Raw genomic sequence first — 19,120 nt, 5'->3', positions numbered from 1 at the left:
TTTCTGCGCAATAGTGCCCTCTTCTGCCAACTTGGAACAATTGTACCCAACTCAGTTATTACAGAGATAAGGTCACCTATGTGGAATGTCTCCCGTAGGGTATCCATTTAGCTGGCACAGGATCAGTACTAGTTGGTGACCCCTTCTCCCTACATGAAGGTTCTCAGTGAATTTAGAAGCACTGGCAATGGTCCTGCTGATCCCTCCTCCGTTCCCAGGGTGTCAGGGGGCCTGGAACTCAGCCAACATCTGACCTGACTCATGGCCATGAGTTATGAGCATGTCCCTCCTCCTGAGATTCTTTCCACATCACATACTAGTGATTCTGGAGTTCTGACTCCATGAAGGTAAAGCATAGAAAAGGGAAACATACAGGAAGAAAGTCAGCCTTGTAGTCCATTGAGTAGCAAGTCAGGCCCAGTATCATTGTTAATTGCTTCTTGACATCATATATTTCTTGCAAAATTTTGAAGGAGAATAAGTGCAGTTATCCTAGAACATCACGGGCACGAGGTTAGATATCTAAGAAAGACAGGTGACTGAGGCATGAGCTCCTAAGGTTTCGGGGATTTTGGACTAACCACTCTCTTCCATTTTGTACAAAGTTCTCTTTCCTAAAGGCTTCCACCCACCTCACTGTGTCACAACCACATTTCCCTGGTTTATCCCCTTCATAGGAATCTCACTGGTGCACAACATGTAATGGCTCAGATGCTTCCACATCAGCAGTTCAACTTGCTGTTTATGCTTAACTTTGATGTCTGGGATATTTATTGCACACAGAAATGCAGGACTACAGAGCAGCTAAGAATACCTTCTTCAGATTCAGGTTGCTGGGATTGAAATGTGATTTCTGGTGCTTTCTAAATGTGTAACACCAAGCAAATTATTTCTTTCTGTCCTCAGTTTACTGGTAAAAGAGTGTTGAAAATGATAATCTCATAGGTTATTTGAAAACTTAACTAAGATTAGAATCTTGCATGCAAAGCTCTCAGAATAAGTGTTTGACATTTGGTTAGGGGTTACTAAACATCACCTGTTATTGTTACTCAGAGATGTGATGGGGCAAAAAATGCAAAATGCTATTTATCATAGATATTTTTCCCATTTGGACTCATTCTTTAAAAACACAACCTTGCTTTTTAATATTTGGGAAGGTTCTGTTGAATTTAGTTGAGGTCATTGATTGACTTGAATTGTCAACTAGATTCTGAGTTGTTCTGGTGGTGGTGGTGCTCATGGTGGTTGCATCTGTTTTCTTTGGGTTTGGTGGTACACGGGTGCCACTTCTTTGCAGATCACCAGAAATAAATCATTGTGACCACTTCCGTGAGTATATGCTCTCCTCTCCAAAGAACACTTGAAACTAACCAAATGACTTCTCCTAGGTACCCTGCAGCTGCAGCTCATGAACACCTCCGCCTATTACACCTACCTCGTACTCCTGCTCCTGAGCGCAGTCTACTTTGTTGTCATCCTTTCCTGTGTGTTTAGGAGAACAGGAGTCTGCTGTGACGGGAAGATCTCGTAATGGGGGGCGCTACTGAGAGGTCAACTTTCCTTCATCCTCTACAGTCCCAGAAAGTCTCTGCTTGGTTTTTGGTTTGGGTTATCTCAGTTCAGATGTGTATTTATCAGTGATGTCATAATTGTCCCACCCCCAAGTCCTTTCAACTCCTGAGCGCACACTGTGAGCAGCTCCCTGTCTCCTCCCTCAGCACCTCCACCCAAACCACGACCCTGACCCTCCCTGTCACACACCCTGGAGAAGCCAGCTTTGCTGCTCGAATTCTGTACTTAGATTTTCATAACAAGCACAATAAATACAAAAGAATCACAAGCCCCTTTTTGTCTGTGTACTTTAATTTCATGAAATCTAACAAGGTGAGAAACAGCATGATAACCAGGCTATCAAATTCAGCGCTGATTGTAATAATGGTCAACACCACATTTGTAGGTCTCACTGAGATGGTGGTTATGGTGCTTTCTCTGGGGCACCGGCTGCAAGATGACCGGTGGATCTGGTCCAACAGGAGCCAAACAAAGGTGCCCGTGTTCCTTCTCTTTCAGAGTCACCAGAGGCAGAATCATTGGGTTGGGGCATTCGGAGAGTGACAATATAACACCCAGCATGACTTGCACTGCGTGTGCTCAGATCTGTGCTAGGGTCTCACAAGCCTGACTCCAGGTCCTCGTGTTAACCCCTGATGAGACCTGCATCAACACCAGAGGAGCATCGGGTGGAGGATGAAAATGCAGACTGTGACCGTCGAGGGCCTGGGTTTGAACCCTGGGTCTGTATTAGCACTTGTGTGATCTCAGATAGCTCTTTGAGCTCTCTGTGTCCTCATTTCCTCATCTGTGTAATGAGGTTACCGAGCCCTGTCTCCTGGAGTGTGAGGATTAGATGAGTCCATGATGCCTGGTCCATGCAAGTTCTCAACATTAGTATCTATTGTCAGGAGTTCCTAATCTACTGTAGGCACAATAGATTCCACACATACACAAATGCACTGAGATTCATTTCTAAGCTTACTTCCCTGCAAAGAAATTAGATGTAGATGGAACAGAGACTCCGTTTCTACTGTTCATCAGGTAATCCCATTAATCATTTAAGAACCCCTGGAAGGAGCAACAGTTAAAGTTCACAGTTTATACGTTGGAGAGGTTAATTTGTCTGTTCATGGTCACTATTTTGTAAATAAGAGTCATTCAGGTTTTTCTGAACCTGGAGCTCACATTTTGTAATCTAGTATCACATGGCTTTCCCTTGGTTCACTTTCTGCTGGGAAAAAACAAACTACGACAGGACAAAACACACACTGCTTCTTTACTAAAGGCTTCCTCCAAGGATTCAGAGAGAATTTTCTTAAGAATTTGTGATTGTATCTGTCTTTTTCTTACGTATATACTCTGGTTTCCACATATCTACTCCCGTGGCTGTCGACATGGTGGAAATCCTGCCTTATTCTATGTGTGTGGTTTTACAACGTCTTTTTCTTTTCTGCTGAAATATTTGTTCATGTCTTTCAACCATGTTTCCTATTGAGTAATAATACTAATACACAGGACACTCATTACATGTGTTTTTGTGTATTTCTGTAAGTACAGACATAGAACAAAAAGTTAAATTCATGGTAGAAGGAAGAAAAAATAAGTTAGTGTACATTTTCTATTTCCTCTAATGAATCCTTTTAAAGGAAATTTTTTATGTATCAGAATTGAAACACTGTCTTATTTAAAATTGGAAAAGCTTATTGTTTGTTTCTCTGTGTATAATCGGCTTCAGTGTGTATGAAACAAGTTCTTAGGCAATTAAACAAAGGTTCCCATTTGAAAACAAAAAGAGACCAACCGGATAAACAATGGTGGTTTAGTTGCTAAGTCTTGTCCAACTCTTGAGACCCCATGGACCATAGCCTGCCGGGCTCCTCTGTCCATGGGATTCTCCAGGCAAGAATAGTGGAGTGGTTGCTATTTCCTTCTCCAGGGAATCTTCCCACTCCAGGAATCGAACATAGGTCTCCTGCATCGTAGGCAGATTCTTTACCGACTGAGCTATGAGGGAAGGCCTTAGATTGATCCCTTGGTTCCCCTTAACTTGACCAGTCCTCTTTAGGTAAAATATATTGCCTTCATCTTAGAGATTTGGAAATATTTATTCAATGGGAAGAAATAATGTAGTAAGTACAGAAGCCAGGAGGGGAAACTTACCTTGGCTATTGCACAAACTGCTGTGATCAACTTTAGGGTGCAAGTATCTTTTCAAATTATGGCTTTCTCCAGATATACACCCATGAATGGGATTGCTGCATCATATGGTCATTTTATTGCAACATGGATGGATCTGGAGATTATCATACCAAGTGGGGTAAATCAGAGAAAGACAAATATCGTATGACAACATTTATATATGGAATGTAAAAAAAAAAATTATACAAATAAACTTACATTAAAAAAAGAATAGATTCACAGACTTAGAAAACAGGTTTATGGTTACCAAAGGGGAACAGTTGGGGGAGGGATATATAGGAGTTTAGGATTAACATATACAAACTGCTAAATATAAAACAGATGATCAACAAGGACCTACTGCATAGCACAAAGAACTCTACTCAGTATTCTGTGATAACTTATATGAGAAAAGAATCTGAAGAAGAATGGATATATGTATATGCATAACTGAATCACTTTGCTGTACACCTGAAACTAACACAGCATTATAAATCAACTATATACTACTATAAAATAAAGAGTAAATTTCAAAAAGGAAGCAATAAAAATTTAGAAAAGGGGAAATTTGCAAATCTCTGAGAAGTTTCGTGCAGCTGATTTTCTGGCCAGGACCATACTGGACAGCATCTCCTGTGGTGTCCAACTTCCTGCCCCTCTCGCCCTGGGCTGCCCTGGCCTGGGAGGGGTAGAGAGGGGAGGGCAGTGCGGGTGGGGTGACAGCCTGAGTGGCAGCAGGAGGGCGCTGGTGTGGCTGATAGGGTTTCATCCTCTCAGGTTTCAGTTTGGTTCACATGCTCAAAACCACATTTTGGTTGATTTGTGGAAACTGTTTAAAGTCAAACAGGCCCTACTGGTTGAGACTGTACAAGGGGTAGCTGAGGTGTCAAAAAAGAATAAGCACAGTTAAACCACTACCAACTTTGCTCACTTTCAAAAGGTCACAACTAATGGAAGAAAAGATCTCTCTACACAGGCATGTAATTGTTATCAAACATAGTAGGCTGTGGGTCATGGTTCCCCATTAGGGAAATATATGCACGTGCATACTCAGTTGCTTCAGTGGTGTCTGACTCTTTGCGACCCTATGGACTGCAGCCTGCCAGGGTCCTCTGTCCATGGGGATTCTCCAGGCAAGAATACTGGAGTGGGTTGCCATGCCCTCCTCCAGGAGATCTTCTTGACCCAGGGACCAAACCCAAGTCTCCTTTGCCTCCTGCATTGCAGGCAGATTCTTTACTGCTGAGCCACCAGAGAAGCCCATTTAAATATACAGTTCCTCCAATTAGCTCCTACTTGAGTTGGGAAACTTACACCCAGAATGTTCAGATGCTGCATCTTCGACCACGCCCTTGACCCTGAAGGAAAGAGCAGACAGGACTCCTTGCAGCGCTAAGATCATCCTTGACATTCCTCCAGCCACTTGCGTTCTTCCTTAGTCTGTGACTTACTGAGACTGGTACATCTTGGTTTCATTTTCTCAGTGTAGATGGGAGAACACAAGACCCAATCCCTGAACCAAGCTGCATGGACTGATGTGAGATGCTTTTTTTCTCATGAGAAAATAGACACAGAAGACCAGGGTTGACCTGTGCAATTGAGTGTCATATACTGAGTCACCCAAGACCCTGTAAAGGGACTAAATGACTTTAGAGTCAACCTGAGCAAGGCTTACTAGGGGACAGTAAATCAGATGACAGTGTGACAGGTGAATAGCAGAGGGTTGTTCAGCAATGTGAGCATGAAGAGCAGGTGTCCCCCCACACACACACCCAGCAGGTCCAGAGTGGGGTCCAGACCCTGCACTCCATCCATCCAGTCCCAGAGGGAAGCAGGGCTTCATGGCTGAGGTCAAGGCTTCAGCTCTCACAGTCCATCCACAGGGCACATTCAAGTCACATCCTCATTCTTGTTGTCTCTGCTCTGAAAGCCAACACCTAGGGGGCCGTGCCCTCCTAGGGAGACTAGCCGAGTCATACTGGTCCAGCCCAAGATGGGAGGAGAGCTCTTTCTCAGGCTAAAATCACACACTGATGTCTGCCTCAGGCCCCAGCTATGATCGTGGTGTAGACACGGGTTCACTCCTCAGACAGATGCTCTCATTGTAATGACACCACTAAAGTCTTGAGGTTTTAGTCCAAGGCCAGACCCTGGAGCTCCCCCCTCCCCTCTCTCCATGTAAGAAGCTCCCCCTGATGAGGCCCCAGCTCCCCAGGGAGCCTCCAGCTGCATTTCTGTCCTGTGGCCCATTCTTAGACTGAGCATGGGTGGAGTCAATTAGATCCACACAAATCACTGTTTCCACCCAAACCAGTGCCATTTTACCTCTACACAACTAAGTGTTTCTTGAATAACAATGAATATAAAAAAGAAAATCCAAAAACGAGTAGACATGCTGCCTTCCTATGACGCATTATGTTGAACATTCTTTTTTGAAAAAGAATAGCTCACTATGTAATTGAGTTTATTTTAATTCAAACTACCTAAATACAAGGGAAAATGATGGCAATGATTTCATGGTGTAGTTTCAAAGAAGAGTATCCAGACTGATTTAGATCATTCTCTTAAGAGAAAGATACTGTTTCTGGAGAGCTTTGGTATGTATTCATAATCCCTTGTGTCCCCCTTATTCCAAAACATTAGGCCAAATGTATGATGAAAAACAGGAAAAATAAAACTAATTATTTAGATATGTAGGAAGTTGTTACTTTTCAAAATTGTACAAAAAGGGCATGTGCATGAGGTGTTTTTTTTGTTTTTTTTTTTTTTAAAGCAAGACAAATGTAGGGTCTTAAGAAATATTGGAGTAGGAAATGGCAACCTCTCCAGCATTCTTGCCTGGAAAATTATATGGACGTAGGAATCCAGTGGGCTACAGTCCATGGGGTTCCAAAGAGTTAGAAACAACTGAGCACATACACTAGAAGAAATATAAAAGAAATCTCAGACATGAAACAAGAAATTTCATTCTGCAAGTCAAAATAAAAAGATATTTTGCTTATGATGAAATACAACTGGCAACTTTTCATTAAGAGATCAGGTTCAGTCTCTGAATACAGGGTGGACCATGACATTATCTTACCATCCTCAGGCAGGTGACTAAATGTATATGAATATGGCACTATGTAGTGAGATACTACAATCAGCAAATTCTTTATTAGCTGTTCAATAACCTCAGCAGTGAATGGCACCTTTTCAGCCTTCAAAAGGAAGATCTCATCTCTGGTGTTTTTCTCTTTGTTGGTGACTTTCAGTGAAGGTTTTTTCATGGTTAGAAAGAGAGGAAATAAGAATATTTGAGATACGGTGTAAAAAGGCAAAATGCTACATTTTGCCCTATGTTTTCATTTAGAAGTTTATGTACTGAACATGGACTGTGTTTTAGACACTTAAAGAACCATATGGAAGGCTATCGAAGGATTTATTTTTAGAATAAATTTTAGAAAGGGATCTACTATTTCCACGCCCACATTTTTGTTTTATGTCTGAACACTACTGAAGGAAGACAGGCTGAAGTATGTTGAGTACCACCGATGCAGTACAAGGCTTCCAACCGCCACTGCTGGTCTTTCTGACACTGTTGTTTGTCTATGTAGATGTCACCTCAATTGTCACTTTATTTTCTACCTAACATTTTACCACAGCTGGGCTATACATCTCAGGATGCTGTAAGTGATAGTCCTGGAATACTCTTTCAGCAAGTATTCCATTAGCTTTTTATTTGGCTCACACCTCACCAAAGCCTTCATTTCAGGACACTGAGTCTTGCATCTAGGTTGCAGCTGAGCACGTCTGACTTTGTGCTGCAGAAGAGAAGCTCAGGAACTAGGCCTGGTGTGCGTGCTGAGGGACTCACAGCTTCCCTGCCCAACCCAAGTCCCCTTTCCTCACCATACCCTCACCACCCCTTCTCCTGGGCTTCAAGGCAAAATTAGCCTGAAAATTAGCATAGCTATACACACGACTGAGTGATTAAAAAAAAGTACATACTAAGGAGGCCCTGGGTACAATTAATATAACTGGAAAGGAACCCGTATTTCAGGTGGAAGTGATTGCTGTCTTTATTCTCAAAGCTTCATTTCGGGTGGATCCTTCAGCTGATCGCTCCCAGTGCCCTATCTTAAAATTTCTGAGGATATGATGCAAAGATAGGGGGACGTGGCCCTGTCCCCTGGTCCTCACTGACCTCTCGTTCAATTTAGGAATCCTCCTTTAAACACACACACACACACACACACCTGATTCTCCAAAACTGCGATCTTCCCTCTAATTTCCATATTAAGTGGACCCCAGACATCATTTACTAGAAACTGTCCAGGTTCAGTCTTCCCTAGTGGCTCAGAAGGTAAAGAATCTACCTGCAATGCAGGAGACACAGGAGACTTGGGTTCGACCCCTGGGTCAGAAAGATGCCCCGGAGGAGGGCATGGCAACCCACTCCAGTATTCTTGCCTAGAGAATCCCATGGGTAGAGGAGCCTGGTGGGTGCAGTCCCTGGGGTCACAGATAGTTGGACACAACAGAATGACTGAGCATGCACACACATCTGGGTTCAAGGTAAACAATAAGCCCTATCATCTCCGGAGCTCTTTCTCTGCCTCTGGGACTGGACTACACACTGTGTTCACATGAGCCTGTTTACTCTCCGTACAACCCCATGACTTCCCTTTTCACAGACGGAAAAAAGGAGGTGAAACCCCTTGCCAAAAATACACAGCTATCATATTATTTGGAAGATTTAGTCCCCCTCTGATGGGACCCTTGGAGGATACAACCCAATGCTGGCTTAGATACTAGCAGGACCTTTCATCAAAGATGGTTGTTCTGGGTTTGTCTTCTCCTCCCTAATTAGCAGGGCACTCACTGCTCTGTGGGCATAAAGTGGCCAAAGAGAGCATGAGATTTGTCTCCAGCCAGACCTGGCTTCAAATCCCAACCTAATTCTTCTTGGGCATGCAGTGACTTAAAAACCATCTCCTTTGGGGGAAGGGATAAATTAGGAATTTGAGATTAATATATACACACTCAGTTCAGTTCAGTCGCTCAGTCATGGCCAACTCTTCGCAACCCCATGAATCGCAGCACGCCAGGCCTCCCTGTCCATCACCAACTCCCAGAGTTCACTCAGACTCACGTCCATCGAGTCAGTGATGCCATCCAGCCATCTCATCCTCTGTCGTCCCCTTCTCCTCCTGCCCCCAATCCCTCCCTGCATCTATATATTAAATGGGCTTCCCTGGTGGCTCAATTGGTAAAAAAATATGCCTGCAATGCAAGAGACCAGGTTCGATCCTGGGTTGGGAAGATCCCCTGGAGTAGGGCATGGCAACCCACTCCAGTATTCTTGCCAGGAGAATCCCCATGGACAGAGGAGCCTTGTAGGCTACAGTCCATGGGGTCGCAAAGCAAAGGACACAACTTTGAGACTAAACCACCACCATATATAAAATAAACAACAAGTCCCTACTGTATACCACAGCAAACTCTACTCCATATTCTGTAATAAACTATATGGGAAAAGGATCTGAAAAGGGATTCAGATTCATACACGTATGAATATATTCATACATATATATATGTCACTTTGCTGTACAGCTGAAACTAACACAACATTGTAAATCGACTATACTATACTCTAAAATAAAAGTTAAAACAAAATGAAGTAAAATAGCCCCAGCTTTCCCCATTTCCAAAACGAAGATATTATTTATCCCACAAGGTTTCAGGATTTAACAAAACAATGAACATAAATCAGTTAGCACACTGCCAAAGTATATTTGATGCCCAATCACCGATCTCTGTATTCCTATTTCATTATTCCACGAATATTCGTTAGTGTTTCTCAGAACTTTCTCCTTTACCATTCCTCCCCTCACCCTGTGGTCAGACTCTTGTCTCCTCCCTCTGGCTCCTCCCTCTTCCACCCCTCCCTTATTTCTCTCACCAGTTGCCCCGGGTAGCCTGGGAGAAGCACCCACTCAGACCCTGACCTGACCTCCATCATACACCCAGGTGTGGAGCCTCCGGGCAACTTGAGCCCCACCACCATGGGCTCTTCTCTCGGGGCAGGGGGCAGAGCCGTTCTGGGCCTCATGGCCCTCCTCTGGGCCCTCGTGGTTCCAGGTGAGTCCCTGCGGCTTCCCCAGTCCGCCGGGCGGGATGCATCCGGAGGCTGCGGACTCAACCTGCCCTCATCTCATCCCTTGCAGGCATCCAGCAGGAGATCAGGGTGTTCCAGCGGTCCGTGATGGTGGGGCACGCGGGTGGAGCTATCACTATGCCCTGTCAGATCAGTAAGTCTGTGGATTACGTCCACTGGTTCCGCCAACTGGAGGGCCAGGCCCCTGAGAGGCTTCTCTATCTAGCCTTGTCCAAGCGGGATGTGCAGTGGGATTCGGTCCTAAGAGGTGATAAAGTCAACGCGGCCCACGGCACAGATGGCAAGAGCTGCACCATGTCCTTGAGGAAGCTGGCGAAGAGCGACGAAGGACTGTACTACTGTGCTACCTGGGAATCGGCACAGCAGTGCACGCAGCCCCGGGATCTGCACAAAAAGCGCTGAGACCCACTGCTCTCCCAGACCTGGCAACTGCCACCGCCTCCAGGTCCCTTAGGTTGCCTTGGGGTGATCTCTCAGTATCCTGACGACTCCCCCCTACTCTAGAGCTTCTGCAGATAAAATCTGATGGGAGCTGAAGCTGACCCAGGTAAAAAGCTGTGCAGGTGGCAGGGACTTTTCCAAAGATTGTCCAGTTCAGCTTGTCTGGAGCATTTGGAGGAGAATCTGGGCTGCTCAATCCACTAGCTACTCAACACATCCAGCTACTGAGCCCTTGAAATGTATTTAGTTCAAGAGTCCACGCTGAGATGGGCTGTATGTCTACAACACAAGCTATATATTGAAGATAGTTGCAGAAAAAAAAAAGTGGAATATCTCTTTAATTATTTTTATATTGACTTACTGTTGAAATATTTTGGACATCTTGGACTAAGGAAAAATAGTCCTAACATTCATTTTTTTAATGCAGAAGCCAAAACATTTTCATCTATGGCTTGAATTGGTGACTCACATTTATTTCTAACGGACAGCTCTGGTATTGACTGACAATATAAAAATCTGACCATTTCCCTTGAAGGATGCACAGACAAAATGTCACATAAATGATTTCAAGGGTGAAGGACAGTCTAGATCTGCCACAAAATGTTTGAAAGCTGAGCCTGGAAGTATATGCCTGATCCCAGTCTCTAAGTTGTTCACCCATTGTTACCATTTTGCGGGCGAAGAGACAGCAGTTAGAAGCCCAGGAAACAATATTGGCAATGTCTCAGTGTGCTCCTCTATTGGCATGCCTGGCACTCATGAGTTTGAGTTGATAAAAATCCTCATGGTGATGCAGTTAACCCTGGATGAGACATCAGGTTTTCTGCTTTACACTTCTCTCTTTTGTTGTTTTTTTTTTTTAATTTAATTTATTTTCATTGAAGTATAGTTTACAATAGCCCAACCATGCAAACAACCTAAACTTCCATCAACAAATGAATGAATAAAGAAGATGTGGTGCATATACACAATGGAATACTACTCAGTCATAAAAAAGAATAAAATAATGCCATTTGCAGCAACATGAATACAACCAGAGATTATCATTCTAAGTGAAATAAGTTAAAAACAGAAAGACAGATACCCTTTTATATCACATATATGTGGAATCTGAAATATGGCACAAATGAACCCATCTATGAAACAGAAACAGACTCAGGGGCACAGAGAACAGACATGCGATTGCCAAGGGGAAGGAGGGTCGGGGAGGGAAGGACTGGAGCTTGGGATTAGCAGATGCAAGCTATTATATATAGAATGGATTGGCAAAAAAAGTCCTATTGTATAGCACAGGGAGCTATATTCAATATCCTGTTATACACGTCTCCTTGAATGTCACCACATATGGAATTTTGAGCGAATCTCTGGCTACTCTGCTCTCTTCTATAAAATGAGGGGGTTGAACAGCTAAAAGTATATGCCTCTGATCTCTGTATTTGTAGGAAAATCACACAAATCACTTATCACTATATTCACTACCTTCTTATGAAAAGAAGAAAAAACAAAGAAAGCCTGTGTCACTGAATCTTCAAGCCCAAAACAGGAAAGCCCCTGATGCTGTATGAGGGAGAGAAAGAAAATCTTTTTGAAGTTTAAGCTGAATTTAGACCTTTTCAAGTGGAAATTCAAAGTTTACGTACAGCTTAATAGCAATGGTAAAACAAATAATAAAAGATTTCTAAACTCATTGTCTACCTCCCTGAGCTCTCATTTTGCAGTTAGAAATGTATAATTGATATATGCTTTCCTTCTGAAAGAGCCCAACCCTTCACTGAAGGCCTAATTCAAAGCTAAGATCCCCCAGTATGTGTTAGAAGAGGTGGAGCTAAAGGGGACAGAAACTTACTCTAGCTCTGTTTCACGTTCGTTTACTTCATCTTCCCCATCATCCTAATATAACTCTTTGCTGTTCTTGCAGTCACATCAATGCCTAACTCCACAGAGAGTGAATTTTTTGAACTGGTGACAATGTGGCCAACAAGAAGAACCAGCTCGTCACCCATGTTCTTACAGAGCTATTAATACGTGGTCCACAGTCCCCGGGAAGGGACAGCCCAGTGCCTCTGCTGTGAACCTCAACTATGGCGTGAACCCTATTCTCACCCCTCACTGACTCTGGCTTTTCCTTTATGAGCTTGTGACCTTGAGCAAGATCTTCATGCTTTTAGGCATCAGTTTTCTCAGGTCTAAAGCAGAATATAACCACTCCAAAATGTCTCTCTCTTGGAATTATACCACTTAATGTCAGTTGCAACTTCTACGGTGATAGATTAGCTCTTTTCTGCATGAAAATCCTACTGAGACATATTTAGAAACCTAGAGTATATCTTTATTGGGTGATCTTGTTTTCAGGGTAATCACTGCCAGGATGAAAGAAATGGTCCCAAGACTGTCACTTACTTTGGGAAGCCTCAGCTAGTCTGTCTCTCTCCAAGTGAGGGATGTAGGATGGCAAAGGCATGGCTGTGCATTGTGCTGATGCCCTAGGTTATGTTCATTGAGGGCAGTGTGATAGAGTAGAAGAGTAATAGATTTTTACTAATTTTTTAAAAACTTTATTGGTATATAGTTATTAATTTTTGAATCAAACTTTTCTGACATTAATTTTCCATACCTCTTTGGCACAGGAAAAATAGGACATTTACAGTCAGCTCCTTCCTTGCTCACGTTAGGTGTGAGATGGGTGGGAATCTCCCTGAAGGTCAAAGATGGGTGTGGCTGCCCCACACACAGCCTTGACCATGAAGCTCCATCACAGAGTGCATACTGGGAGGCAAGGCTGAGATCTCTAGCACCCCTGACAGAAAGTTCTTATGTCAGGAGATACCAATGATATCATTCAAGTCAAGGCACTAAGGGGATGCAAAAGGTGTACCCCAGTCCACATTAGGTCCCCTCAGTGGTATCTCTGTGACCTGCCTCCTTCCAAAAAGAGAAGGAGCAGAGAGGAAGGAGATACAGATCACGGATCTACTGAACTCCTGTGTTATTTCTGGATTGTGCTATGCATCTTCCCTATAATGATGTGAGACATAGGTGTTCTTACTACATTTTCAGAGTTAGAACACTGAGTGTTAGATAGCTAATAAATCAAGCAGGTAATAGGCAAAATTAGAATTAAAATCACTTTGTTCTACACTTGAAACTGACAGAACATTGTTAATCAACTATATTCCAAGAGGAACGAAAAATTGATTTTAAAAGAATGAAAATCAGTATTGAATGATTCTGTGTTCCCTTCTGTAGCACACTGTGGGCACTTGGTATTACAGAAATATTTGCATTCCAGCTCTATCATTTTCTATCTGATCATCCATCCTTATGTCACATCCTGATCTCTGTGGAGACTTGTTTCTTGGCTCAAAATACCATCATTTACATAAAAGGAGCTAAGGAGTGTAACTGGTTTTGAAAATATAGTGTAAACACTATATTCAAGAATTACAGATTTATTTTAACATTTTTCTTTTGTACCAATAATATCAATCATATAGATTTATCTCCATAGGGAAGGCAGTATGCTTGATGCAGTAAGGGATTTAAAATGATAGGGTGGGTCTGGAGTGGACTTGGGGAAATCAGGGTCAGTCCTGTCTCTGTCCTGGCAAATGGATAGCTTATCTGTGCTCAGAGAAGCATTCAGTTGCTTCTGGCAATTTCTTTTTCTCTTTATCCAATTGAGTGGCTTAAGATTACAGAGAAGTCTGGAAGACATTTCTTCTTTCATCGTGAGAAAACTGGCCTTAGCTCTCAAATTTTAGTTTAAATAAGGAATCTATAATTTCAAGGAAAATAGTATTCTACAAATTTCTTCTTTTATCCTATGAAAGATAATAAGTCATCACAGAACTTGTATTCTCATTTCTAATTATTGTGGTAAAGAATCGTGTTGCCTGTCACTAATTATTACAGAAATGCGAATCAAAACAATGAAGATTCACCTCGCACTGGTCAGAATGTATCATTAAAAAATCTACAAATAACAAGTGCTGGAGAGATGGTGAAGAAAAGGAACCCTCTTACACTGTTGTTGGGAATGTACATTGCTGCAGACACTGTGGAGAACATTATGGAGGTTCCTTAAAAAACTAAAAATAGAATTGCCATATGATCCAGCAATCTCACTCTTAGGCATATATCTGGACAAAACTATAATTCAAAAAGATGTATGCACTCAAATTTCATAGCACCAATATTTACAATAGCCAAGACATGGAACCTACCTAATGTTCGTTGACAGATGAATGGATAAAGAAGAGGTGGTATATATACACAGTGGAATACTACTCAGCCCTAAAAAAGAATTAAATAACACCATTCGCAGTGACATGGATGGGCCTAGAGATGCTATGCTGAATGAAGTCGGACAGAGTAACACAAACACCGTGTGATATCACTTACATGTGGATCTAAAATATGACACAGATGAACTTATTTACAAAACAGAGACAGACTCACAGACATAGAAAACAAGCTTATAGCTCCCAAAAGGGAAAGGGGCAGGAAAGGGATAGATTAGGAGTTTGGGATTAGCAGATACAAACTACTATATATAAAATATATAAACAACAAGGTCCTACTGTAGAGCATCAGATCAGATCAGATCAGTCGTTCAGTCCTGTCCGACTCTTTGCAACCCCATGAATCGCAACACACCAGGCCTCCCTGTCCAACACCAACTCCCGAAGTTCACTGAGACTCACGTCCATCGAGTCAGTGAGGCCATCCAGCCATCTCATCCTCTGTCTTCCCCTTCTCCTCCTGCCCCAATCCCTCCCAGCATCAGAGTCTTTTCCAATGAGTCAACTCTTCGCATGAGGTGGCCAAAGTACTGCAGTTTCAGCTTTAGCATCATTCCTTCCAAAGAAATCCCAGGGCTGATCTCCTTCAGAATGGACTGGTTGGATCTCCTTGCAGTCCAAGGGATTCTCAAGAGTCTTCTCCAGTACCACAGTCCAAAAGCATCAATTCTTCGGCGCTCAGCCTTCTTCACAGTCCAACTCTCACATCCATACATGACCACAGGAAAAACCATAGCCTTGACTAGACGGACCTTTGTTGACAAAGTAATGACTCTGCTTTTGAATATGCTATCTAGGTTGGTCATAACTTTCCTTCCAAGGAGTAAGCATCTTTTAATTTCATGGCTGCAGTGATTTTGGAGCCCCCCAAAATAAAGTCTGACACTGTTTCCACTGTTTCCCCATCTATTTCCCATGAAGTGGTGGGACCAGATGCCATGATCTTTGTTTTCTGAACGTTGAGCTTTAAGCCAACTTTTTCACTCTCCACTTTCACTTTCATCAAGAGGCTTTTGAGTTCCTCTTCACTTTCTGCCACAAGGGTGGTGTCATCTGCATATCTGAGGTTATTGATATTTCTCCTGGCAATCTTGATTTCAGCTTGTGTTTCTTCCAGTCCAGCGTTTCTCATGATGTACTCAGCGTATAAGTTAAATAAACAGGGTGACAATATACAGCTTTGACGTACTCCTTTTCCTATTTGGAACCAGTCTGTTGTTCCATGTCCAATTCTAACTGTTGCTTCCTGACCTGCATACAGATTTCTCAAGAGGCAGGTCAGGTGGTCTGGTATTCCCATCTCTTTCAGAATTTCCCACAGTTTATTGTGATCCACACAGTCAAAGGCTTTGGCATATAGGGAACTATATTTAATACCCTGTATTAAATATATTGGAAAAGAATATGTATATATATACATCAGTCAGTTCAGTTCAGTCACTCAGTCGTGGCCGACTCTTTGCGACCCCATGAGTCGTAGCATGCCAGGCCTCCCTGTCCATCACCAACTCCCGGAGTTCACCCAAACTCATGTCCATCAAGTCGGTGATGCCATCCAGCCATCTCATCCTCTGTCGTCCCCTTCTCCTCCTGCCCCTAATCCCTCCCAGCATCAGGATCTTATCCAATGAGTCAACTCTTCGCATGAGGTGGCCAAAGTACTGGAGTTTCAGCTTTAGCATCAGTCCTTCCAAAGAACACCCAGGACTGATCTCCTTTAGAATGGACTGGTTGGATCCTCTTACAGTATATATGTAATAATTGAATCACTTTGTTGTAAATGCTCTATTAAGTGACAAACACTTTTCTGAATTTTCTTTTCTCTATTGTTTAAGATTAAAAAAAGTCATTCTCCTTTCTCCAATAATTTGCAAAATATGTATTACTGGTTTTCATTTTAGAAACTAACAACATTATAAGTCAACAATACTCTCCCTCCCCCAAAAACACAATTATGTTACTCGATGAATGGAGAACTTTGTCCACATTGCTCAAGTACACTTGAATTAGTAAATTTGCAGTTTCAGTTACTGAAGAGTTTCCTCCTTTCAGAAATATATTCCCAAATCACTAACTGAGCAGCCCTGGTGTTTGTGAGGACGGAAGAGCTTTTCCTTTGATGTGAATTCCAAGCAGTTTCAACACAGATGAACACCTGGAAATTTAAAAAAAATTCTTAATTCTTTGAATACTCTTCCTGGAAATATGGGAAAGCAGAACAGGTGGTTAACCTACTACTGTCTTCTTTTCCTGCTTTTATCCTTTTCATTTTTAATCAGTATTGTCAATGATTAGTCCACCATGGAAAACAGATATTTGGGCCCATTGATCTGAGGAAAACTTATAAAATATCAGATGCCATAAAACCCATCATCAAGGACTTCCAAAAGAACTCAGAAGGTCAAATTGCCAGCCCAAAGTTGTTAAACTGCTAGTCACTCCATGAAGGTAGGAGAAGGCTGAGATCATGGTAGGAGCCTGAACCAGTATGACAGCTCAGGTTGGAAGATGTTTGGGGAAGGAACTAAGCTCATAGTAGCTCCCTGTGGTAAGTAACTTTTTTCTATTTTTACCTTAGTCATGAAAGACTGATAGATGCTTTTCAGAAAAAAAAACAAAAAACTTACAATCCCCCTTATCTGACTGCCACACTTGGCCTCAGCACGCGAACAGCAATTTTGCAGCTAGTGGTCACTGTATATGGATCTACATGCAAACAAAACTACTTCCTGTTTGTAAGCCACTGAAATTCATCTTTTAGAATACACAAACACACACAAATGCACAATAGACTCAGGCTAGATATTCAACTATTTTAAGGACCATATCTGTTTCATTGTTTCATTTATGTTTCAATATACTTACACCATTACCATAATATGTCATTATGTCAGTAAAGTTGTTGGCAAAGTTTATGTCAGTAACGTTTTTTTGTAAAGGAATGTACAAAAAAAATCCTTAATGAACTAAGTCATCCTTATTCAGAAATGTGGGACTCTGACGTAGTTTTCATTCTTCACCGATGTATACCTATAAGGAAAATGTTTTAAAAATCCACATTATAAAAATATGGCTATGTAATCACAACCATGTTCTTTAAATTTTGATTTGAAACCACTCGGGGTGGGACACACAATGTGGTGTGAATAGCACTGCAAAGTCTGAAAATTGCACTATCTGGACCTGCCCGGCGAAAGCATTCCACGACTGGGCCAATGCCCGGCTGACAAAAAACTCAGCACACTCCACAGTATTAAACACTGCCTGAAGTCCATAACATGATATTCCAAATGCGCAGGAAATAATCCCAAAGTCCTTACCTTTGGGTAACCAGGAACATCACAACATGGTAACATAGAATCGTCAGTTACCAGACGCCAATCCTGAGATATCGCAGAGGTTGGAATCACAGAAAATTTAAAGTAGTTAGGCTGATCATGAAAGAAAATGGAAAGAGAGGGAGAGAGAGAGAAGTCAAATCAATAAGAAATAAAAATAGAGAACTAGAAAAGGAAAGGCAGGTGGTAGAGATGGGCGAGAAGAGAGACAGAAAGTGACAGAAATAGAGACGAGGAAGGAAATTGTAAAACAGAAGAGAGAGAAAGAGAAAGAGAGGGAAGAAAGTCAGAGCTGGAAAGAAAGAGGGTGTGGGGTAGCAATAGGAAATTGAAAAGATCTGTGCACAGAGATGGACTAACAGAGGGAGGTAGAGAAATTGAGTGGTAAAGAAAGAACTGGTCAAGAGGAGAGCTGTACAGAAGTTGGGAGAGCTGTCTAAAACCATGACATAATGAGGGCCCACATAATGGGATTACTTGCACATATATATGTGTATAATATATGTGTATATATATACACACACACCACAGGTACTTGATTCTTCTGTTGATGGGCACTTGGCTTGTTCCCTTGCCTTGGCTGTTCTAAACAGTGAACATAAGGGTGCAGGCATCTCTTAGTGTTGTTGTTTTCTACAGATAAACACTCAGAAGTGGAATTGCTGGATCATGTGGTAGTTTCATTTTTAACTTTTTGAGGAAACTCCATACCGTTTTTCATAGCGACTACACCAATTTACATCCCCACCAACAGTGCACAAGGGTTCTATTTTCTGCCCATCTTCAACACTTTATTTCTAGCCTTGTCAATAATAGCCATTCGGACATGGGTGAGGTGATATCTCATTGTAGTTTTGATTTGCATGTCCCTGAATTTCAGAAAAAATATATGTTTTTAGTTTGTCTGTTCCAACTATTGTGAGGCTCCTTATTTTTTCATGAAATCTGGACACTCTGTATGAGGCAGCCTTCACTTGAGGATGAACATGAATCCTCTCTCCAATAGATTTATAACACATGCACACACACGAACACACATCCATTTAATTTTAAGGACAGTCAAATGTAGACTGACATAATCAATCTTACTTTCTTATAATAAAGCAGGTTCAGTTCTTATTGGATTCTCTGGTTGTTGGCTCCGAGTT

The 19,120-nt window shown here is 42.1% G+C and overlaps 1 gene segment (V, D, J or C); it reads left to right on the top strand.

Annotated features, from left to right (window-relative positions):
• The first annotated feature begins 9,779 nt into the window (after nt 1–9,779).
• Nucleotides 9,780–10,294, top strand: LOC129658827 (T cell receptor gamma variable 4-like). The segment is given in 2 exon segments: nt 9,780–9,855; nt 9,942–10,294. Coding segments are annotated over 2 exon segments (429 nt in total).
• The last annotated feature ends 8,826 nt before the right edge of the window (nt 10,295–19,120 follow it).

Source organism: Bubalus kerabau, chromosome 8 (assembly GCF_029407905.1).
Source record: "Bubalus kerabau isolate K-KA32 ecotype Philippines breed swamp buffalo chromosome 8, PCC_UOA_SB_1v2, whole genome shotgun sequence".
NCBI lineage: Eukaryota > Metazoa > Chordata > Mammalia > Artiodactyla > Bovidae > Bubalus > Bubalus kerabau.
The sequence above is the reverse complement of the archived record's forward strand: the minus strand, read 5'-3'. Positions and strand labels throughout refer to the sequence as shown.